The sequence below is a fragment of the Aquarana catesbeiana genome, linkage group LG04, assembly GCF_042186555.1.
Source record: "Aquarana catesbeiana isolate 2022-GZ linkage group LG04, ASM4218655v1, whole genome shotgun sequence".
Lineage (NCBI taxonomy): Eukaryota > Metazoa > Chordata > Amphibia > Anura > Ranidae > Aquarana > Aquarana catesbeiana.
Window position 1 is genome coordinate 509,484,205 of NC_133327.1, and position 25,512 is coordinate 509,509,716.

Sequence of the window (25,512 nt, forward strand, 5' to 3'; positions counted from 1 at the left end):
ATCCCGAAGAGGCCTGCCCTGAGTTATGGACCGTGGATATCATTATCCATCTTGCACAGTTTGTGCTTTCCCTTGATCCACACCCTTTATAATAACACAGACTCAGGTTCACTGGCATCATTTGAACTACAGTTTGCGCCAGAACCACCCCCATTTGGACTGTACCTACCTGACTGTTATTCAATATCAATAGGTAGCTTTTCTGTGAAATTGTTACCAAGTATCTGTTAATTGTGGTAATCCCTCATCAGTTTGCTACATCAAGGATGTCTGTAATCATCAGCAATCACATCATGTGTCAAAAGTCTGATAGGAGTTGTCAGAAGTCATTTACCCCTGTAAGGCCCTCTGTTGTAATATTACAACATCAATTCTAACTCTACTGAAGTTAACCAGCATTTTTTTTTCACCTAAAGACCAAATTTACATAATTAGTAGATCCTATTGTTCAGCCTAGCACTGATATTGGATGGTAAAATATGTAAATAGGCCTGTTTACCTGGACATGAAGTCAACCTGTGAACTTGCCTTGAAGCACACAACTGGGCTTGTTAAAGGAAGATTAACCACTTCAATACAGGGCACTTTCGCCCCTTTCCTTCCCAGGCCAATTTTCAGCTTTCAGCGCTCTTGCACTTTCAATAAGAATTGGGCAGTCATGCAACACTGTACCCAAATGACATTTTTATCATTTTGTTCACACAAAGAGAGCTTTATTTTGGTGGTATTTATTCACAAATCAGTTTTTTGTTTTTTTGCGATATAAGTGAAAAAACGAGCGGAAGTTAAAAAATAAAAACAATATTTTCTACTTTCTGTTTTAAAGAAATCTAATAAAATCTACTTTTGTCTTAAATTTAAGCCAAAATGTATTCTGCTACATGTCTTTGGTAAAAAAAAAAAAATCCTGTGTGTACAATAATTGGTTTGTGTGATCACGGACATATGTATGCAGATGATCATGTACAGATATGCGCAGATGATCATGTACATATGTGCGCAGATGATCGTGGACATATGTGTGCAGATGATCACGGACATATGTGTGCAGATGATCACGGACATATGTGTGCGGATGATCACGGACATATGTGTGCAGATGATCATTGGGACATATGATTTTATTGTTACATATGTGGGGGACAGGTGTTTTTACTGTGTGGTGACATGTGCGCGGGGACATTATTTGGGGACATTGTGTGTTTACATTGTGTGGGCCGGTGATCAGTGTGTAAAAAGCTGTAAAAAACAGCTCATACTCATTGATCACCGGCTGGCTTCAGCGATCAGCTCTCCTCTCCTCACTGACAACTTCCGAGTGAGGAGAGGAGAGCTGATCGCCTAGCAACCGGATCTCTATTTACATCACATGACAGATGTAATTGGACACAGCCATCATGTGATCGGGAGAGCCAATCACAGAGCCCTCCTGCAGATCGGAGATGCACCGCGTCCAGGTTATATGAACGCATCAGGACTGCGCCGCTGCACAGACACGTGTGTTCGCGATCCCCCTCCTTCTGAGGGACGTTCCTGAACATCCACTCAGAAGGAGGAAGCGCCTACCCGGCCATATATGTGGTGGGAGGTGGTTAAAGTAAGTAAACTGCCTGAAATATTTTTTTCTGTGATTAATAACATGTCTAGATCATGCATATATCAAGGTACTGTTGAATGCATTGATAATATTAGATTTTGACCTTGTTTTGTCTGTGTTGTAATTTTACAACGTTGGGTTAAAGGAGTAGCAGAATTTGCCTGTGCACCTTGCAGTTTTCAGCTGTTCCATGTGGTAAAAAAAAGCCATAGAAATACTGTTTTTGATCATTATTGCTTGAAAAATTCAAGTTTAAATTAAGGAATGAATTATTTTTTATCTTTTAATGTATGTCTATACTTAATTGGTCCTGTTGTGTTTTCTGGCCATTGCCTAAATATCTGCTTGCTACATGAGGGATAGGTGATACTGTTCTGGTATGTGGAGGGGGGATAGGTGCTAATTGCATTATAAGCAGAGGGCACAGTAGGCTAGCCAGACAGTATTATGTGCCCTCTGTGGATTGTGTGAATTGATTGGAATGTGTTAAAGTGTTACTAAACCCACAACAGTAAAATCTGTCTGTATATGCAGCATAGCATGCTTATTATACACACTGTGGAACTTAAGGGATTAATCCTCTGCATTGTGTAAAATGGATGTTTTATCCTGTATGCACAGATCATTCCATTCTTGCATTGTCTATCTTGGGAAGGCCAGCTAACACATGGGCAGAGTAGCCAACCTGCACATGCTCAGTTGTGTCTTTAATGCTGGAGAGAACATTTATTTGTTCTCAGAGATAGCCAGGTCACATGATATTGACATCACACATGTGGGCGTGTGTACAGGCTGCAGTGGAAATCTCCTCCCACCTGAACTCTTAGCACTGGAGCAATTGTGCAGTTTATCACTGACCGTGGTATACAGATCAGCCAAAAAGGTATATAGCGACAGTGTTTTAATGTAAAAAGAAGATTTTTTAGCTGTGGGCTTATAAATCTTTTTCATATTACTGGGTTTAGTAACACTTTAAGTCTTTTGAATGTTTATGTAAGACTAGGATTAATCTATATTGAGATTGTTTAGCCTGCAAAATAATCAGTGTTTCCACCAGACAGGGGCAATGTCTACAATGTTTTTCATGTTATTGATGCCATCCAAAATGGGGACAGTGACTTTGTGATGGACTCAGGAGACATTGATATATGTGATATAGAAGAATGTGAAATTGCCTGTGAACTGGAAAAGGAAAATTAAATACCTTTGCTGGCCCAGAACCAGTGGAGAAGATTCAACGCTGGGACAAAGCCACCAAAAGATATGTTGAAGTTGAGAGGCCTTACATTGTGGGTGTCTATAACAAATTCATGGGCGGTGTGGATATGTTGGACTCATTTGCAGCAAAATATAAGTTTCCTTTGAAATCCCATCGCTGGTACATTTACATCTTCTGGCACATCATCAGCCTAGCTGTGATCATTGCATGGCTGCTGTACAAACAGGACTGCAAAGCACTAAATGCTCCCAAGAAAAAGTTCATCCTCTCTCATCCTAGTCAGTACAACTGTCATAAAACCAAAGCGAGGACAACCAGGTTCAATCCACGGGAGCCCAATTCCGCAGACAGGGAGACCCTTAAATGACAGGAAGATACCATCCACAGAAAAAGGGAGTTCTTCAAATGGCACCCCAGCCAAAAGGTCAACTGTACATCCACCAAAAGACATTTGCAAGGACATGTATGGACATTTCCCTATAAAAACAATTAGAGGACGCTGCAGACAATGTGGTAAAGGATATACTGTACCAACACACTTTGCAGCAAGTGCAATGTCCGCCTCTGCTTCTCTGAGGACAAGAACTGCCTTTGGGATTATCATAACTAAGCATGGCTATAAACTTAGCTAAACATAATACATGTCAAAGTTTTCATTCAATGCAGTAGGTTTTGTAAAAACTGTTTGAACATAGTTTTATAATAAATGATTATTAATAAAAAAATATGACTTGCATCATTATTATTTTGTGATAATTAATGTATAGATATATAGGCTACTGTTGAAGGACTTAAGCAGAAAGCCCTTTAAATAAACTTTTTGTTGGTCTCTACATTTGTTTCTGACAGTATGAGCAAAATTACTGAAATTCTGCTGCCAAACAGGTCCAATGTTGCAAAATTACAACGTTCTCCAAAACACCTTCTAAAACTTAAAAAAATGTTAAAACCCAGTGATTTCTGCCTTAGAGGCCTCCTACAACAATAATCAAAATGTGAAAACATTTTTTTGCTGTTTTATTCTATATTTGGGTCTTCTGGGATTAAATCTTCAGTAAATCAATGAAACTTCAAAATCAGATGCTGGCTTTCTATTACATGTGGGTGACGCACCAACAAATTCTAGGTTACACTAGAGTTCAATTTACATTCTAATGATTAGTACTTTCTGCATATATTAAAACTAATTAAACTAACAGCTAAAGCTAGTTTAGTGCTCCTGGTCTCTTTCAGATAGCCCAGTTAAATTTCAGAATTTCTTGCTGTCTATAGGATCCACTCTACCCTGTTGAGTGGACAATAAAGGGGCAGTCGCACAATAATGAAGTCATTCCTCAGGTCTCCCTTCCTGGCAGTGCCTCTTTGTTGTCTGAGGTGGCAGACACTTTAGTGAGTGGCAGTATATAAAGAAATTGCTGGTACTTGCCAGTGGCTAGTCAAAGCTGAGCCCCTCATAGATCTTCATTTGCAGAATAGGCAATATTAATGTTGTTAAATCAATGCTGATTTTGATTTATTAACAGTTCTCTTGTTGTAGCATCATATTAAGAATTCATGTTGATTTTGATCCGTTAACAATTTTCTTATTTTCATTATTTTAAAAGCTATGGCCATTATTCTGCATAAATCCAACTTGACCCCCCCATTCACACCTGAGTATTTTGTAGCTTGAACTTCACAGTTCCAAAATGTTTAACAAGCCATGCTTCTGAATAGTCCCTGTTCACATTTGAGTGTTCAGGTGCTTGTAGCTCAATGCCTAAAGCTCTAAAAGGTACAAGAGCTACTTTTGAAGCAGAACGGGGTGTTTTTTTACCCCACTGACTTCAATATTGTGCAAAAAAGGATTAAAAATGTGTGTTACACATGTTTTTCAGGTGATACTATAGTAAAATTCTACAGGGCCAAAAATATGTGGTCCTGCTCCAAAGAAGCTCCTATTCTGCATCTCACTCATAAAAAAAGTGTGCGAAGGTTCTAAGAGCGGTGATCTGGAGCCGATTGGCAGACCTTTTTCAGTCATGCCCCTTCAACAGCAGCTGGACGAACAGCCGGCTTCTGTTGGACTGACTTCAGTACACACGGGCTGAATGTCGGACAGTTTCTATTGAACCGGCCCATGCTGGCTGACATTTGTTCAATGTGTACTAGGCTCAAAGTGTTACTAAACCCAGGATCCTGCATTTACTATATCTGGTCTCCCACAATACACAAAACATGGAAATGAAATTATTTTAGTAAATCTAAACTGCTAAATACCTTTTATCAACAGCAGTATATAATGGTCTTGTGACTTCTAACAGTGTTCAGCTGAGCACTGGTTAAAGCTTGTAAGAGGAGTTTTCATTCTCCTCTGACTGTCCTATAAGGCTGCGTGACTCCTGATCCTCTGTCTGGACAGTGCTGATTGGCCCTGTGCTGATCACATGCACACTCCCAAGAAAAAAAAAACTCTCTAGCAATACACACCAAACTGAGCATGTGCAGAGTGCTCCCAAGGCTCTGTTCTATCAGGAGATGGAATTGGGGATAGTGGAAGAAGGGGAGGATCAGAGAAGAAAGGATCAAACAGCCTTTTTACACATTAACCACTTAGGTTCCACAGTGGGTATAACAAGCATGGTTTACTGCAAATACATACTGATGTTACTGTTGTGGGTTTAGTAACACTTTAAGTCACAGAGAGGATAATAACATTCCTATTCAATTCTAATATTTAATAGTAATAAAGAACTAGTGATTTTCACCAAAATAAAGTAACCATTGCTAATGACGTTTTTTGCTTCAGCAATACAACTGCACATCAATGTTTATAACTATAAATGTAATGTAAACTTAGTTTCTGTTACTTACCTTGGCAAAATGTGGCATTGATGCGTTTGTAACCTTGAGGACATTCCATATACTGGGAATATGCTGGATGGCCTGAAAAAAAATGTACGCCTTCAGTAAGTTGTTTTTAAATAAACCTAATCATTAGTTTATAGTATTGATTCCCCATGTTGGCCATTAGAGAACTCTCATGCAACAGTAAATCTATAAGTAATATTTAATATATTTTTACAGCACACCAGTAATAGCCAATCAAATAGACTTGAAAACACTTTTTATATATTTAGTTTATTTAAGCTTCTTTATGGTTGCATGTGGATAGCATAGCTTGGTAAGCAATGTGTGTTCAACCTCACAAGAAAGTAGGACTTGCACTGGGCTCATTTAAATACCACAGCCCCTCTAATTGCAAGTTGTATCCAGGACAGCTTTCACACATCTCTGTAATATACACTGAAAAATGTCAGATGCAAAAATAAAATCTACTGCACACCGGGTGTATCACAAAAGTCTTCATTTGTCATATACATTGTCCACAAGCATGGCAATGGCAGGCTTAGAAAAATCAGTTTGTAAATGGATAGAAAACTGGCTAAAAGGCTGTATGCAGAGAGTGGTGGTTAATGATTCATACTCTGGATATTCTAAAGTTATCAGTGGTGTACCCCAAGGTTCAGTGTGGGGACCCTTGCTTTTTTTTTTTTTTTTTTTAAATTCTTTTTTATTCATTTTTTAAGGCATATAAATAACAACAGGCCACATTGAGGCCGACAGCCACCGACTATAACACAATTGCCGGTGGACATTTACATACAAAAACACAAACATAAATTTAGAACTCCCCCCTCCCTCCCCCCCAAACAACGAAGCTTTTGCCCAGATATATACTGTCCAAGTTGGCCTCCAGACTGGAGGAAGGCACTAGGAGACACTGCACCCTCGCTGTCTAACAACTTGGGTTGTGATGCTAAATACAGTCCAAAGCATGACCCGGCTCTCCCCCCCCAGCACCAAGAATTTCGTATGAATAAATAACTCTCCCCCCTACAAGTGACCAGTTGTCCTAATGCAGAATTATCAATATTTCTCCTGTATGTCGGTCATATACATCCTCCTTTGTGGCCTCATACACCAATATCAATAGCGATAGGTTATCTGTAATTAGTCTGACACCGTATCCACCGATGCCATCCAACCACCCAACACCTTGTCAAATTTGGTCAGTGCCCCCCTACTCAAATAAGTGGCTTTATAAAATGGTACTGCCTTGTTAACCAATGCCTTCCAGGACTCTAAGGTTGGGGCTGAGGAACTCTTCCAGGAGAGAATAATCCTCTTTTTGGCATAAAACAACAATAGGGTAAGAAGAGTTCTAATAGCCCTGGTAGTAGCTAGGGGCTCCACCAGATGCAGTAAGCATACCTCAACTGTCATGGGAATCGAAATAGAGGTGACCGACCTTATGCAGCCTGCTACATCCTGCCAGTATGCCTTGACCTGTAGGCATTCCCAAAAGATATGCATAAAATTCACTAGCAGCGTGGAGCACCTCCAGCAAGATGAATGCTGATTCCCAAACATCCTAGCAAGTCTAGCTGGGGTCAGATAAATCCTGTGCAGGAATTTAAAGTGAATTAGTCTGTCCTTAGTGGAGACCAGAGTCTGAATTGCAATTCCCCATACATCATCCCAGTCATCTCTATCCAACCCCGAGGTTACAGCCTCCCACGCTTGTCTGCAGGGTTCTAACAGTTTCGTTGTTTCCTGAAAGAGATCTCTGTATAGGCTGGAAACTGGTTTAGACAAGGTTAAGTCTGGTTAAGACTGCGAGTCAGCAATTCTAAATCACTGGGCTCAAGGTTAAGAGGTTCTCCTCCAAATTGGGATTGAAAGGCATGCCTTAATTGAATGTACCGAAAAAAATGCGTGTTTGGTAGTTCATAACACGATTTCAACAGGTCGAGGGACATTAGGGTGCCATTCGCTACGATGTGATTTAGTGTCTTAATTCCGTATTTTGTCCACACTATGGGATCCGGGTAGTCGAAGAAGTGCGGCAAACTAGGATTCCTCCACAAGGGGAGATTTGGAGAAAATTTATCAGGACTAGAAGGCCGGAGTCCCTGAGTCACGGACCATGCCCTAATTACAGAGCGCATGGAGGGCGTCAGAGGGTAGGGAGCCCGTAAACACCTATATACCAAGTGTGATAGTGCTTCATATGAACCCACACATGCCGCCTCCAACGACACCGCAGCATCATCCGAAGGCGTGGTCAACCAACGGTGCGCCACCGTTAATTGGCCGGCTAAAAAATATTTTTGGAAATTTGGTACTGCTAGGCCTCCCTCCCCCCACGGCTGCTGCAAAATGGTCAGTTTAATGCAGGGGACTCCTCCCTGCCACAGAAAAGAAGAGATCATACTGTCGTTTGACTTAAAGACTGTTTTTGGTATCCACACCGGAGAAGTTCTAAGGGTATACAGGAGTAAAGGTAATATTTTCATTTTGAGTAGATTTAAGTGACAATGGAAGATTTTTCCAGGAATGTAATTTTTTAGAGATGATGTCTAGTAATGGGGCATTAAGACTGATGAACTGATGAATTCCGTCACCGAATTCGTTATTTGAAGACCCATGTATTTAATTTGTGTTACCCATTGCAAGGGATTACTTGGTTCTGCCTGTCTATTTGCCCGGTGAGAACGTAGCGGAAGTATCTTGGATTTATTCCAATTGACCCGGAGTCCAGAAACCCCAGTAAAGCGCTCCACTAGCGCCAGTGCAGCCTGTAGAGAAGGTCCAGTATCTCTAATGAAAAGGACTAGGTCATCTGCGTAAAGGGCTGTAGTCTCGGTAAGAGTACCCACCCTAATACCCTGAATTTGAGAGGAGGAGCGCAGTGCAATCGCCAGAGGTTCTATGACTAACGCAAATAAGCCCGGTGACAATGGACACCATTGTCTGGTGCTTCTGGATACTGGAAAATTGTCAGACACCCCTCCGTTTAGGTGGAGTGCTGCCACCGGCTGCTCATAGAGCATTGATATCCATTTGAGGAATATGGGACCAAATCCCATGCGTTGAAGTACCTGGGTCATATATCCCCAATCTATGGAGTCAAATGCCTTTTCCAGATCGAAAAACACCAGAGCCCCTCCAGAAGATATCTCCTCATCTATTTGCGTGTGGGTGTACACTCTGCGGATGTTAATGTCGGTGGCTTTTTTGGGCATAAACCCTATTTGATCTGGTGATATCAAGTGCTCTAGAATCTTCATCGATCTATTGGAAATCATTTTGGTCAAAATTTTGAGGTCCATGTTTAACAGTGCTATGGGCCTGTAGGAGGAGCATTGAAGAAGGTCTTTATCAGGCTTGGGCAGTAACACCACATGAGCCTCGTACATCGAGAGTGGCAGTCTCCCTGCTTCAAAGCATTCTCCATAAAGTTGCAAGAGTCTGGGAGACAACAGCTCCATATAAGTTTTGTACCATTCCGCTGTTATCCCATCCGGACCCGGAGCTTTACCATTGGGGAAGGAGGCAATGGCCAATTCCTTAGGAGTAAAAGGAGCTTCCAACTCCGCCGCCACCTCCCCCGGCAGCTCCGGGATCCGAAGGGAGCCCAACAGATCCACTAGCACTTGGTCATCATATTTGGGTATAGCAGTGTATAACTCTGAGTAGTACGACACAAAAGCCCACATAATACCCTCTCCATCTCTCACTAGATTACCTCCAGCTGAATAAATGCAAGGGATAGCTGTATGTGTTCAGGTGTCTGCCGCCAAGTAGGCCAACAGCTTCCCGTTCTTATCCCCTTTTTCAAATAGTTCCTCAGCCCTTCTCTTAAATGTACATTGTGTATGAGTTTGAAAATGGACCAACAAAGCCTTTCTGGCCATCTGTAACTCCGCCAGGGTGGAGGAGGAGGGCGCATCAGCATGGAGCTTTGCACAGCGTAGTTCACGGGCCTGAAGCATTTCCAACTCTGAATTTTTCTCCACCCTAGCGGCTTTAATGGCAGCTATATATACCCCATGGGTGGATGCCTTGGACGCATCCCAGATCGTGAGCCCATCTGTTGAACCCTCATTGTTGTCCCAGTAGTCCTGTATGTGTGGGGAGACCAATGCCTCAACCGAGGGCTCACTCACCCACCCAGAGTGCAGCCTCCAACTCCTATGACTATTGCCTGTGGATCGGCTCAACATTACCTGTAAGGGGGTATGATCAGAAAGCCCCCCCGCCAGGTAAACGGCCCCCGCAATCTGTGGTAGCAGTGCTGAATTAGCAAAAGCCAGATCAAGACGGGAAGAGGAGGCACTGACGTGGGAAAGGTAAAAATAACTGCGCTCACCAGGATGTTTCCACCTCCACACCTCCTCCAACGCCGCCGTGTCTGCCCAGTGACCTATTTCTAGATTCCGCACCCGAGTCGGGTTAGAGGTGTCCAGCCCATAGTCTAGGATGTTGTTAAAATCGCCCGCCACAAGCACTTTTAATGGGCCAAAGGTGGCAATCTTCTCTAAAACCAGGTATAGAACCTCATTTTTGAAGGGGGGTGGAACATATACATTCGCTATTGCCAATAACTGAGATTCAATGGCAAGGACCACAATTGCATATCTCCCATGGGGATCTGTTATTACATGTTCTATAACACATGCTAAGTTTTTATGTATTAAAATAGCCACTCCCCTGGCATAGGAGGAGTGCGTAGAATGTATGGCTCTCTGTACCCAGTTCCTGTTCAGGGATAAAATTTTGTTACCCTCTAGGTGGGTTTCCTGAAGGAGGATAATATGGGGATTCTAGGATTTGAGGTACTGGAGGATCAATGAACGTTTAAATTTGGAATTTAATCCGCGGACATTCCACAAGATTATTTTGAGGTCACTCATAGAGTGGAGCTAGGTATTAGATAGGGACAGGAGTTGTCCTGTAAACTGGGGAGGTCAGTGGGGAGGGACCCGAGCACAGAGAGCAGCAAAGCACCACAGCACTACAAATGGACAGCATATATCTTAATAGGCAATTTACACCCTCATGTGGTCGCACCAGTGAGGTGGGCCACCGAGAGAAGCATAGAAAACAGTCATCCTTTCCCAACAAAAAACATAAAAGAGAAAAAAATAAAAAAGGACTTACAAAAAATAATAAAAAAAGAGAAGTCACAGAAAAAAACATTCTAAGAACCCAACTCCCTGTTTGATCCAGGCGAACAGAACCAAAAAAAGAGTAAAACCTCCGGAGAAACTTTATTCCCATCAACTTGGTGAGCAAAAGGTAGAACGTTCCAAAAGTCTATCCACTCAAAAAGGGGGTTCGGGAAGACTTGTAGGTAGTGCAAACATTTAGAACAGTACCTGAAGCTCCTGCAGTGCACGGATGGCAAGTTCCACAGATTGTCCTCCATTGCAGACCGCTAGGGGGACAAAAAGAAAAAACATTTTTGGGACAACAGGATTCCAAAAAGGTGTCGCAACAGCAGGAACCACCACTCCCAGCATTAGTACCACATGAAGATAAGTATCTTCTGGACCTGATCTACATGTTTCCGTGAGACAGGTTCCGCCACCAGATCCCAGCATTAGGCGATGGCATCCAGCCACTCAGCCGCCTCCGCAGGGGATTCGAAGAATTTTGCAGCTCCACGATGAAGTACTTTTAGAAGGCTAGGATACAGCGTGCTATAAATCAGACCCTTCTCCCTCAGGTGTCTGCGGATATCTGTAAAGGAGCGTCTTTTCTTTTGCAGTTCTGGCGAGAAATCAGGATACAAATGGATGACAGCATTTTCATGTTTCAATTCAGGGTGCTTGCAGGCTTCTGCCAGGATCATATCTCTATCCCTGAAATTCAGCAGGCGCACAAGAAACTCACGTGGCCACGCTCCCGTCGGTCTCCGGCCCGTGGGTACCCTATGCGCCCGCTCCACGACATAGACAGGAGACAGATGCTGCAGTCCCAGGAGCTTTTTGAAAAAGGCCTCCGCAAACTCCACGGGGTTGGCGCCCTCCTCACCCTCAGGGAGCCCCACCACCCGGACATTATTGCGCCTGAGGCGGTTTTCTGCATCTTTTGAATGGGCCATTAGAGTTTTAACCTGCTGCTACAGCTCCACCACCGATTGTGCCGTGGAGGCCGCCACGTCTTCCACTGTAGAAATGCGCTGCTCAGTTTCTGTTAAACGGCCCCTAATTTTGTCCATATCCTGCCTTATCAGCCCACATTCGATGGTCAGGGTATCTATTTTCCTCTCCACGGATGACTTACTATCTGCAATGGCCGCCAGTATCATTGCGGTGGACCCCTCACCCAGCCGCTCCAACGCTTCCTCCATGACCGCCGGGGGCCCCTCTTGACCCGAGGCCCTGAGTGCCGCCATCCAGGTGTCTGTTTGTACCGCTACAGAGGCTGGTGCTATAGGCAAGGCGGCCGTAGCACGTGTGTTTGGTGGCGAGATTCGGGAGATGGAAGTAGCTGCCTTCTTTGCCGATTGCCGTTTCCCGGTCATCGGAAAGACCGGGGGGGCCCCCCAGACCAGAGGAAGGTATTTGCTGAGCAGAGCTGCTGAAAATGAACCAGGATGGAGATGGATTAGAGTCACAGAGGTGCCAAGGGGACAGGAGAGCTGCAGGTGATCACCCGGGTGTATCAAGATGGCCGCCTCTTACCAGGCCGGATCCCCAATCTCCCCCCTTGCCGTTTAGTTAGAATGTCACAATGAGGCCAGCAGGCAGCGGTTGGCCAGCTGCGAGGTCCCGATGGCTGTGGTTAGAGAAACCTGGGCTCAAGGTGGTCAGAGGGTCCCTTAGAATCCGCCGAGGCCTTCACAGCAAGATGGCCGCCGAGAATTAGGCCGGAGCCCCGTCCCGTTCCAAAGGTAGCCGCAGGGTGAGTGAGCACCGCAATGGCGGCCTGGATGAGGCGGCCGCAGCAGCTGTATAAAACCTAGCTCGAGATGTGCAGGGGGGGCCAGGAGCACTTGCTTGGACTGTCTCCGGGTGCACCAAGATGGCCGCCGCCCCGGAATGCAGGCCGGAGCCGCAATCCGTCCCTCAGGCAGCTGCAAGATGAGGAGGAAATGCCGTACTGGTGGCCCCGGGCGATCGGGCGGCTGCAACAGGAGGAGATCGGGCCCAAGACAGTTCAGGCAGGCCAGGAGATCCCGCTGGGGCCGCTGCCGGGTGAGGCAGGATGGTCGCCGCCCCAGGAACTAGGCCGGAACCGCGGTCTGTCCCCCAGGCAGCTGCAGGTATGAGAAGCGCTGTGCTGGCGACTCCACGCAGCGCTCCAACAAGCTGGGAGATTATGAGGGGTGCAAGGCAGGTCCGCTGGAGTCCGAAAACAAAGGATAAAAGATCAGGTTGGCAGGAGCTAATCACCCACACTTCTGTTCACCCCAACATCCGGCCACGCCCCACCGTCGAACCCTTGCTTTTTAATAACTTTATAAATGATATAGGGTCTGGGATTAAAAGTACCATTTCAGTTTTAGCAGATGACACCAAGGTATGCTAACAATATGCATGCATCATACATACTAGGGGGAGTACAACTGGGGGAATCAATGGAGAAGGATCTGGGTGTTCTGGTAGATCATAGGCATGCAATGCCAAGTGAGCAAAATCCTTTCTTGTATTAAGTGAGATATAGACAGCAGAGAGGGAAATATAATTTTCCCCTGTACATTAGTAAGACCTCATCTGCAATATGCAGTTGTTTTGGGCACCAGTTCACAAAAAGGATATTGGGGAACTGTAAAAAGTGTAGAGAAGGGCAATCGAACTGATAAGAGGCATGGTGGAGCTCAGCTATGAGGAAGGCGATTAAGGGGGGATATGATCAACATATATAAATACATAGCTGGTCCATATAGTGAACTTGGTGTTGCGTTATTCACTTTGAGGTTATCACAGAGAAAAAGAGGGCACTCTTTATGTCTATATCTAGTTGCCTCTTGGGGGATCAGAAAGGATTTTTTTTCCTCTGCTGGAACAAATTGGATCATGCTTTATTGGGTTTGTTTTACCTTCCTCTGGATCAATTGTGGGTATATGATTGTGTATATATGATTGTATAAAGTTTTTTTTTCCTTCTATTGGTTGAACTGGGTAGACTTGTGTTTTTTTTCAACCAGACTAACTATGTAACAATAAAAGTCCCTGCCCTGGGGCTGCCCTGATGCATCTCACCCAATCAGGGCTTACGTATGTCATTTCCATGCTTGTGGAAGATTTATACAATAAATTAAAGCTTTTGTGATACACTGGTGTACACTGGCTTTTCTTTTAGCTTCTGGTTTTTGAGCGTGGAAGGCTGAGCTTGCCTCTAGCACCTAGGGTTTGAGTGGCAGTGGGAAAAGCTGCATGGAGCAGAGAGTTATTTTTGTTTAATGTCAGAAAAAGATTGCGATACATAATTTTTCCCTCTGAATTTCCCTGCGCATGTAACAAGAATTAGTAAGTGGATTAGGTTTTACCTGCAAACTCCAGGTTTGTGGCATTTAAAATAAACCTTTGGCTGTAAGGAAAATATGGCTACACAATTAAACACATGCAATACCCTGGTCCAGAGAATATTCCCATAGAAGGGAGAAAGAAAAAGTAAAGCACGTCTGATACAATATAGTGCCTTCAACTGTTTATAGTATGTATCCCAGGGCTCTCACATTAGTTCTGCATGATATACCTTATTTTGCAATGAAGCATATACAGTATAGTGTTTATAGTCTTGACAACCCAGGGCATAGAAGGAGAGTACATTTTGAATAAATTGTAGGAGTGTTAAGACAGCACTGCATTGTTAAAAGAACCAGTTGTACTGCCTTCTTATATGTTATTAAAGTACATGTGTAATGAGATAAATATAAAACTTTATACAATTAAAAACATGTCGCACTCCCGTCCAGCCAACCTAGTGTAGACTTGAAAATGGCCTCGGCCCATGAGTCTCTGCCAAAGGTATGCCCCCTGACATGTTCCGCTCTGCCCACCGGAGTTTAATCATAGGGTATGATTAAGCTCCGGTGGGCGGAGTGAAACACGTCAGGGGATGTGGCTTTGGTGGAGACTCGTTGGCTGTGCCCGTTTTCAAGTCTACACTAGGTTGACTTGACTGGAGTGCAGTACTTTTTTGATTTTATACATGCATCACTTTGGATGAGCACCTTTGGCAGCCTGCACCTTTCTCTCTGGTGACTGCAGGAGTCTGGCTTCAAAATCTAGCAACAAAATATATAACTGTGTTTGCTAACCCCCCTCATTCTGGATGCTGAAAAATTCAATGCTTTCTAGTCACTAACCCACAAAATGTATTGGGCAAAAAGAATCAGTTGCCCCTGGCCTCCACCAGACTGTGTCCTATTGGTGGTTCAGTGGATTCTTCTTATCCAAAACTCCACATAGCTCAATTCCAGCACCCAGCACTGCAGTCCTAATGTACCACGCTTCACTAAAGTCACTGCTTTTGGTCACTACCACGGGTGAAGAAGTGACAGTAGAGGTGAGTGGTGCAATGATCACATATCCCAGTACTCACCTTTACAGTCCCCGAGGAATTCTGATTACATCAATTTCACAGGATCTACCTAAAAGGTAGAAAGTGAAACTCCAAGCTATCGAAAAAACACTCTATTTATGTAATTATTTAAAACATCATTGAATGTATTTTTAAAAAGGTGCTCAATTACATTAAAGTCCTCACATTGGCCTTACATTAGCTATTCCAAATCCCTGGCATTGGGAAAATATGGCTGAGGGAATTTAAATTACTAAACAGATCACACTATGCTATACTAGAATGTGCCGCCTCCTAACGTACCAGGGACTGAAAGAAGGAAGATGTTTGCTCATTTTCAAGGGGGTGCACAGGGGACCTCATCAATGTGCAGAAGTTCATTAGTAGAGCAAAGAGCATGCTGGAGTTAGGGAGGTGACACAAATATCTGAAAAACTGCAGACCCTGAGGAGTAATGTTATCCTCTGGTTAAACAATGAAACAGGAGGGTGGAAATTTAAAGTGCATATCAACTGTGCTTTGGCTGTTTGGCTGGTGTTCTCAATAAGAATTTACTGGGGAGCAATAATTATATTTTAAACTTATTCATAATCAAATTACTGAACACAGCATGTCAGGAGAATTAAAGTAAGCAATTCCACTGACAGGTTTCTGAAAAAGAGTGTTCCAGGAAAGTGCTAGCCTGCATCTCCTAATATGTTCCAGCCATATGTCACTTTATTTAAGGGCAAGCTTGGTTTTTGACACTGACCTTTTCACACCTAGAACGCTCCCTTTCCAAGAAATGAAATTCTCTATGCATTCATATTAACAACGTTGGTTCCTAGAAGCATTTTACTGCATTTGGCATTTAAATCAGACATTTATAGCCAGCGTAAACGTCATCCTGGTTTTTGGTTTCCAGAAATAAGGACCTGGACATGACAGTGGAGAGCTCATCCAATTTGTGATCTCAGACTGTTCAACACATTAGCTAAGTTTGTAGGATCTCTTGAGCATCATGTCAGATAGTATGCAGTACCAAAAGATTTTCTGCTGAAGATCAACCTAAAAGAGTGGCTGTCATGACAAGCTTCAAATATTAACATTTAAATATTTCATCTAAATTAGACATTAACAGTGAAATAGAAGCTCTTATTCAACAATAACTATTTTTATTCCTTATGCTGTTAGCCTTAGTAAATAGATAGGAAGGTATATTATACAGACACTCCTCACTTAAAGCATTTCTTCACCCTAGAAAAATACTGTAGCTGCTGACTGTTAACAATAGGATACCTACCTGTTTAGGGATCCAGCGCTGTCCTCACCCAGGTCAATCTTTCGTCAGTCATCGGTTCCAGCACTGGCATGTTTACTTTGGGAAGTTGGCTGTAACTGCTTGCAGGCTGCGGGGAAATGGGAGGCCAAATTCTGCGATCTGACCAGAAATGGGAGCGAATACCTGTCAAAACCAGGTACCTGCACCTTGCCAAAAAAATAAAGTGTGAAAACTTAAAGAGGAAGAGGGGAGGAGGCGAGAAGGCAAAGAAGCGGAACTTCCCCCTTTGGGGGAAGTTCGGTTTTAATGACTTAGTGCTGTTCCTATGACTAGGTTATTAAGTGAATTGGTCACTAAATGAGGAGCAGCCCCTTACCCCAACATATCAAGCATACTGGACTGGTAGAGGGTTTGTGTCAATCATCTTTAGATATTGTTTTAATGTCACCTTTGCACCATTTATAACATTTGTGGTATATATATATATATATATATATATATATATATATATATATATATATATATGATAAACATTTAAACAGTAGTGTACTGCTGTTTCCATGATCAAAGTTCTGATACAGCATACAATACAGACTGGTTTTGGAGCTGGTCATAAGTCTGAACGGTCATTAAACAGGTAGGTTGCTAATTGAGGAGCGTCTGTATTTACTGGCCTAGGCCAAAATGATGTTATACATCCTCAGAGTCCTAATTTTTTCCTGTCACCTGGAGGAGGAGCTTTCTCAGCTAAGCACATCCTTCTGCCTGCATGTTTGAGCTAAGGGCAGAGTCTAGAAATGCTAGGGGGGTATTTTTCAAAGTACTTTCTCAACAAAATAAAACCTAGAGACATAGATAGAAGGGAGAGTTTGCTTTGAATTTTAAAAATGAATTAAATACATGTTTCAGTTTAAGGTGCTCTCTTCTTTTAGAAAGAACGCTACAACCTGTACAATCTTCTAGCAGGGTGGAACAAAGTACAATCCCCATAATGTAGCAGCAGTTCCTGGAACACCTGGGCATCGAAGCAGATCACAGTGCCAGAGGCCTGCAAACACTTGTAATGTTAAATGTACTGGTAGTGCTTCCACCATTTAATCTGTGCAAATCTAAATGTACAGAATTTACACCATTCAGATTTAAATAGTAAGTAATGCCAGCAGTAAAATATATATGGCAAGGGTTTCTTGTTTTTTTTACCATAGCAGAGGCGGGGAAAAACACTGGGTTCTCTCTCCCCTGGGCATGATGGATGTATGTTACTGCCTTAAAAAGAGTACTGTCATGTTTGTCAAAAAATAAAATGTCAAGGAAGAAAATCAGCCTAAACCAGATACAGCACTGTTCCTGAAAAGGAAAATTCAATTTGATGCCTTTTTATGTTACAATAAACACACAATCTCATTACTTGCACAGTCTGGTAGCCATGTACAGTAAGTTTCGTTTTTCATTATTAACTAGGCTGAATAGATTTTTTCCAGTAAAGTTCCAGTCTTTCAGAAACAACTCTGGCAGTTCTGATGCCAAGCCCCGTGATTCCAAGAGACATGTACCCTGTGGAGACTTGCACTGCTGGCAGATTAGAACTAAACACTTGCCGTGTCCTGACTGGAAACTTACAAAATGGGAACCTGCAGGGAATGTGCAAAAATAACAAATGATGTGCTGGAATACATAATTGTATTATTTTCTCCCAAGTTGCCCTGGAAACTTGATATAAGTTTGAGAATAAGCCATGAAAGTGTGTCCCACTCCCAGACATACATAATGAAAATGATTCATTGTGAGGAGAGAATGCTGTACCTTAGTGCTGTTTGCCCTAAACATGATTCATTCTCTTTGCCATGTTGGAAACTTGGAGAATGAGTCAGGTCCTTGGGGTTGCTTAAATATTAAATGAATCAGCGTTCATCAGTCAGAGCCACCTCCTCTCACTTCTTCATCATTATCAAGTTCCTGTTAAATTTGTATTTGTCTGCAAAAGTATATCTAACAGAGCAAATTGAACCTGTGACTGCACAATATTTAACCTTTTACATGTAATTAGCATTTATAAAAGACACATATGAGAATTACAATTGAATATAGAAATACAAATGTCATTTAAAAGGTCACACCCACACAGAGTTTGTCTACCATTTTGAAGGGCAAAACTTTGGAGTTTTACCCAGACTCAGACAATGTTATAGTCTTATTTGAATATATTCTGTTTAAAAAAAAAAAACTCTTGTCAATTGCATAATGCTTATATGCAGTGGCAAAAAGGTAGGCTTTAAGTCTCTGCTGCCACAGCAGCATGAGCTTGAGCCTGGAGTGCACAATTACGGTCCACTCCTCCCACGCTGACCAAACTGTCACCAACATTTCTCAGACAAGGCTTCTGATTGGAAACCAGCAGGACGGGCTCCATATCATGTGACCACTGTAAAAGCCAATCATAGTAGTCAAATGATATAGAAGCTGAAATGCCCAGTACTTCCGAGCATCTCTGGAACAATATAACTTCAGCATGCCCCCACTCCAGCCCCCCATTATCTTGTCAGAACAATGGAGAAGAGCATATTATACATTTTCTAAAGGGGTGGTCCGTTAGCTGTTAACACCCCACACCTTAGTTATTTTTCCTATTAGGTGCACTAGCCCAAAGTTATTTCTCATACAAGCTCCCATGGCCTCCATGACACTTAAAGGAGAGGTAGGGCAAAAGATCTTTTGGCCCTACTTCTCCTGTGGATCACAGGAGTGCAGTTAATTCTGCTCTCCTGTGATCCAGATTCTGCTGTCAGTTGATGTCACTCAGCTGGTCCAGGCTACGGATCAATCCCAAATTTTAATGTCGGAAACCCCCCAGATGCCTGAGCGGAAGCTGGCTCAGCCTCTCAGAGTGCTACTGGGAGACTGAGCTAGCCTCTCCTAACCCCTGCGCTCCAGTGAGCACTGGAGGGACAGAGCAGAGAGCCAGTGACTAAAAGCCACTGGCTCTCTGCTCACTGAACATGGGGGACTGAGCAATCAGCTGTCTTTAATTTCTCAGTTCTCAGTCTAAAGGGGCAGGGGAGAGATGCAGCATCCACCTAGGTAAGTATGACAGTTTGTCCCTTTTCCTTACTACAAAAGAGCTTCTGCTTAAAAGAGAAATGTGGCAATATATATAAAAAACAAACATAATGGGAATGCATAGCTTGTTCACTAAGATCTTTTTATTTTCTTCTGAAGTAAACATACCAACTTGTCAGTAGTTGATGATAACACAAAGAACTTCTAATGACAACAGATGTTATGAGTCATATGCACTTTCTCTTATGCCCTGTACACACAGTCGGATTTTCCGATGGAAAATGTGTGATAGGACCTAGTTGTCGGAAATTCCCACTGTGTATGGGCTCCATCACACTATTTCCACAGGAATTTCCGACACCCAAAGTTTGAAAGCATGCTATAAAATTTTCCGACAACAAAATCCGCTGTCGGAAATTCCGATCGTGTGTACACAAATCCGACGCACAAAGTGCCACGCATGTTTAGAATAAATTAAGAGACTAAAGCTATTGGCCACTGCCCCGTTTATAGTCCCGACGTACGTGTTCTACGTCACAGCGTTTAGAACGATCGGATTTTCCGACAACTTTGTGTGACCGTGTGTATGCAAGACAAGTTTGAGCCAATATCCATCTGAAAAAATCTATGGATTTTGTTGTCGGAATGTCCGATCAATGTCCGACCATGTGAACAAGGCATTAGGCTCTTAGCTCGATAACCTCCATTAGAGAGAATCACATATCTCCTGATGCAACAAGGTTGACGCTACTGCTCTTTGTTTTGATGAGGAGTACGTGACATGTAAAAAGACTGTTGATAATCACTCTGCTATTTATATGAAATTATCAGTCCTAATAGTCACATAATTATTTTCCTTTTAAGGAAAATTTAAATTTGCTGAACTATCTCTAAACAAGGAGGTGCTTGACTGTATGGTCAGCAAAATGGACTTCAACTATTCCTCTATATTTGAATGTCATCCTGCTCTATGGTGCACTAGTATGTTTGATATGCAGAGTGATAGTGTGGATTCTGTAGCATACATGCAGATAACATTTTTTATACTACTTACTAGCTTTTTTTGGACATTTCATGCATTTGCCAAAACCCCAGGAAGTACCCACTGTTCCACAGCAATCTTCTTGCTTTGAAAGTCCTGGAAGTGGCTTACCACACTTTGAAAAGAGAAAAAGAAGACAAACGATTATCAGTGACTGTATATAACAACATACCGCTGACCACAAAAGAGTGGTAAAATACACAAATGAATAATAAAACAGCAGAAAGTAAATAAACTCCATGCAGACATCAGAATACATTTGCAGCTTAGGTGTGACAGTGAAATAAACCTGTATTGAAGGAATGTGTAGGTTACCATTGACTCTACTTGTAAAAGCAGCTGCTTGACTGCCATACTGATCCAATAGTCAATAACCCCAAACAAGTATGCAGATTAGAGTTCTGACTGCACTTTGACTTTCTAATATGCATGTGTGTTCCAGGTCAGTGGAAATCAGAGAAAGCTGGGCAACTAGTGTTCTTGAGATGGGGTTAGCCAAAGCACCCTCTCTCACCCAAATTTTTTATAAACTAGTGATTGATTTTAAAAGGTAATCTAACTCAGATGTTTCACATTTCTTTTATCAGGCTGCTAAATAATCAGTTACAGTATTTTCACTACCTTTGTAAATCCACTTTAGGTCTTGCCTAAACACTAGAGAATAAAATGTATGCAGCCTAATTGGGATAACCCTTTCTTTATATTTGCTACACGCTCTCATTCATATAGCAGAACTAAAAAAAAAAGAAAACATTTATATTGCAGCTTACATTTTTAGATACTGTTATCTGGAAACCCTGAGACTTCAAAATTCTACGTATGTATTTGTTTGTGAAGAGGCTGGGGAACTGTCTTTGCTATAAAAAGCAATCCTGTGTGCACTGTGCAGGCAGATCTCATTATCAGCTGTAAACTAGATTTGAACACTGACATTGGGTTAAAAATTTAGAAATTAAAGTGGTTGTTAAGCCACTGTATAAAGTACATGCAATCCCCTCTGTTAGAAAATGTTCTATGCTGCAGTGTCTGTGCTTTGTAAAAAAATATGCCCATTACTATCTTATTTCACAGCGGCGCTCATGTGACTCCTCGCTGCTCCCTCTCCCAATCTGCCAGCTAGAGCGGGAGCGGCCGAGAATCCCCCGCTGATGTCAGTTGGGAAGAGGGAAGGAAAGGAGGATAGAGCCAAAATGTCAGCCGGGAAGGAAGGGAGCAGTGGGAAGTCACGTAAGAGATGTGCGGGGCTGTGAAATAAGGTAGTAATGGGGATATTTTTTACAAAGCATAGACACTGCAGCATAGAATGTTTTCTAACAGAGGGGAAGGTGTGTACTTTTTACTGTTATTTCAGCAGCAGGAGGGGATGGGGGGGTCCTGACACAGAGCTAACAGGCAGGGAGGGAGGGGGGACAGAGGATATAGGAGAGACAGGAAAGCTGTGGATAACAGAGGCACGTTAACTGACCATGGTGTCAGGGCTCAGCAGCCATGATAAACATGGTCAGTTTACACAAGGGAGATCATAGCCAGGCAGGATCAGCCAGGTATTTCAGGTGATACAAGGGGCCAAATTACACAGCAGAAGCACTGTGCTCTTTAAAATGCTTTAAAGGAACAGGATCCAATTTTTTTTAGGATTACAAACGCTTTAAACATCTCTATTGTATGTTAATGTGAGGAAGCACAGCCTGTCTTGAGCCTTGTTATTGAGACAGACTCACACTAAATCTGTTTCGAGAAGCTTGAAGTCTGCAATGACACCTTCAAAGAAATATCTGTAAAGGTGAGAAATACACTTTTATTAATTTGTGTTGGTATGCTTTATAAATGGGAACCTACAGTATAACAAATGTTTAGTAGGATTTTCTCAACTTTGACTATAAAAGTGGAAATATACTTTAGGCAACTTGCCCCATTTCAGCCTTTTAACATTTCCAAAGAATTAAAAAAAAACCTTGGATTCAGTCATGCAACTTTGACATTTTACAGTTGTCCCCTAGCTCTGCACCTCTAGATACTAAAAATACAGCAGGTCAGCCTAGTCTAAAGAAATTAAAGCCAGTTATCCAATTTTAATGGAAAAACAAATGTCAAATTGTAAATCCTTTGGAGTCACAAAGGAAAAAAGTGTTACATAAATCTTAACATATTATATATTAAATAGGACCAGAATGGAAATACCATTCCTAGGCGTAGGGGTCCACAGTTTCAACAATGTAAAGGCAAATTTTGATAATTCCAGTACTGTACGGGTCAAAATATAATAGAAAATTTCCATACTTTTTACAAGAGAGGTATTGTAATTTTTATAAATAATGGCAGATGCTCATAAGGAATCATACATTAGACAGAAACAATAAATCTGTATTAAAACGTTTCTGAAAAAAGAAAACTACGTGGAATTAATCCTTTTCCAGAGAAAAGCTGGGACATGCTATGGAAAGTCTAGCAAATATAGTATGGTGTCCACAGCAATCAGTTTCATTCTTCATTTTATTTTCAGTCTGCACTGCAGAAATGTTAGAGACTGGTTGGGTGTTAAGGGCAAAAATAACACTCTTCTGTAGATCACCATCATGCAAAAGACCAAAGGTCTCACACAACTGTCATAGTCAAATGACAAGTAAACATTGGAACATTGGATACTGGCATGCATACTAGGCATCCACCCCCCCGCCCCCCCTCCACATGTTCATGATGCCTTACAATGCCCCAATATTCATAATTATCTCCAACCCACGCCTATTCACACTCTACTGTATGTATTCATACAGCTTATAAACAGTGGTCAAAATGACTTTCTTTCACTGTGGGGTTGATTTACTTAAACTGAACAGTGCAAAATCTGATGCAGCTCTGCAGAGAAACCAATCAGCTTCCAGGCTTTTTTGTCAAAGCTTAAGTGAACAAGCTGAAGATAGAAGCACTCTCCAGTTTTTGTAAATCAACCCCTATATATTCCTGTTCTGCTGGACAGGTGATGAGGTGGAGACTAAATTCTGCTTTTCCTCAGGAGTATGATTGAGGATAATTTCTACAATAAGCATAAAACACACATGAGTACAATGAGCTTCTGTAAATCAAACTCTATAGTTCCACCTATTCCAATAGTCCAAAATATTTACATTATCATTGCTAAAATAGAAACTTCAGGGAGTGCATATGGGTACCAAGGACAGACACTAATGCCACATACACACGATCGCATTTTCTGATGGGAAATGTTGGATGTCAGGCTGTTGGCGGTAAGTCTGACCGTGTGTATGCTCCATCGGACAATTGTTGTCGGACTTTCCGCTAACAAATGTTGGCTAGCATGTTCTTAAATTTTCCGTCAACAAATGTGTGTTGTCGGACTTTCCGATCGTGTGTACACAAGTCCGTCAGACAAAAGTCCAAAGTACAAACCCGCATGCTCGGAATCAAGGACGAACCGGAAGCGCTCTGTCTTGTAAAACTAGCATTCGTAATGGAGCTATCACATGACTATTGAACTTCCTTTTTATCGGCTCGCCGTATGTCTTGTATGTCACTACGATCTTAATTGTTGGCCAACATTTGTGTGACCGTGTGTATGCAAGACAAGTTGAAGCCAACACCCTTCGAACAAAATTCCACGGTTTTGTTGTCGGAAAGTCGGATCGTGTGTATGAGGCTTAAGTCCTCAACTTCCAAAGTCAACCACAAGCTCATATGGTATTGTATGCAAGATCTAATAAGAACAGAAATCCATGTAGTATATGTTATGTATTGTCCCCTCCAGTTTTGACAGTCATGCATTTATGACCAAGGAACTTAAAGGTATACAGACATCTCTTGAAATATTTGTTAATGTCAAAGTAAAATGTATATAAGCTATACTAAGTATTGAGGCATTGTAAGAGATACAACTGTACTCAGAAATATTTATTTTACTGCTATACTGACAAAAGTTATTTCTATTTTATTAGAAAAGACTTTGTTGGGTACCTTAAAAGTCTGCCTTTCTCTGACTTCCCATTTAAAGTTATCATAATCTGGATGTGGTGCCCTTAATAGATAAGCCCATGCATAGGTTGTTATATATCTTGTTATTGCAAACTTTGTCCCTGTTGGGGCTTTCTCTCACCTCCTTTCAGAACCAGAGGTAGTAAAAAAAAAAAATAACCATTCCACTGAGAACAAAGACTTAACAAAATATTTTTGTCAGTAAAATGGAGAAGTGTTATAACCTATTACTATTGGTGTCTTCCTTTTCTTATGACAACTGTCATCTACCCAATGCCCCCCCCCCCCCAATTCTCTTGCCCTGTTGTCACAGGCACTCACAAGGTTATGAAGCAAGATGAAATATCTCCATGGTCGTGACAGGCAGCAATCAAATTTCCTAATTCAATATAGTAAAAAAGTTTGGATAGAGTTTAATAGTGAAAAGTATGTTACTACCCTGGCCACTACCATGGTTACAATGATACCATGTGCCTAGGCAGTCTGCATGTGAGGTCTATTGTTCTTAGTACTAATGTTATGAGGAGGGAAAATGTTCACTCGTTAGCTCAAAATATATATGTATCCTTTAAGCAAAAGCCCCATAGAAGGGGATCCACTCTTACTGAGAATGAAAACTGCCTTGTATGGTTTTCTAGTTTGTTGCTAAGATTTACTGTCCTTTGCACATTACTTGTTGGGGTCTATATCACTGTCCACTCTCCATTATTCTTTGCAGTACTACTGCATGGCAAATTCTGTATTTGGGACTCATTGAAAATGCAGTTTGTGGTATGGAGCTTGCAGTATCTGGCACAGTTCTCTCTGGCTAACCCGATTGCAGGAAAGCCTGTCCTTTGGAGTTGAGAGGTCACAGGACCATACTCCCCACCAGGATTTTATTTAAACAATAACCATTCATTTCTATGGCACTCCTTTCGCTTCTAATGTTCAAAACCGGTGCTAACACAACTTACAGGAATTAATCAGCTTTTGTACAAATCTGAGCA

At 42.1% G+C, this 25,512-nt stretch overlaps 1 protein-coding gene across 2 annotated transcripts in view; it reads right to left on the reverse strand.

Moving 5' to 3' along the window:
- LTBP1 (latent transforming growth factor beta binding protein 1) overlaps positions 1–25,512 on the reverse strand; it is a 548,083-nt gene that overhangs the window by 182,936 nt on the left and 339,635 nt on the right. For both annotated transcript variants that reach the window (XM_073627728.1, XM_073627727.1), the window contains 2 exons: positions 20,549–20,651; positions 5,670–5,741 (listed from right to left, as the gene is read on the reverse strand). In XM_073627728.1, the coding sequence (XP_073483829.1) occupies positions 5,670–5,741; positions 20,549–20,651 (175 nt within the window). The remainder of the gene's footprint in view (positions 1–5,669; positions 5,742–20,548; positions 20,652–25,512) is intronic.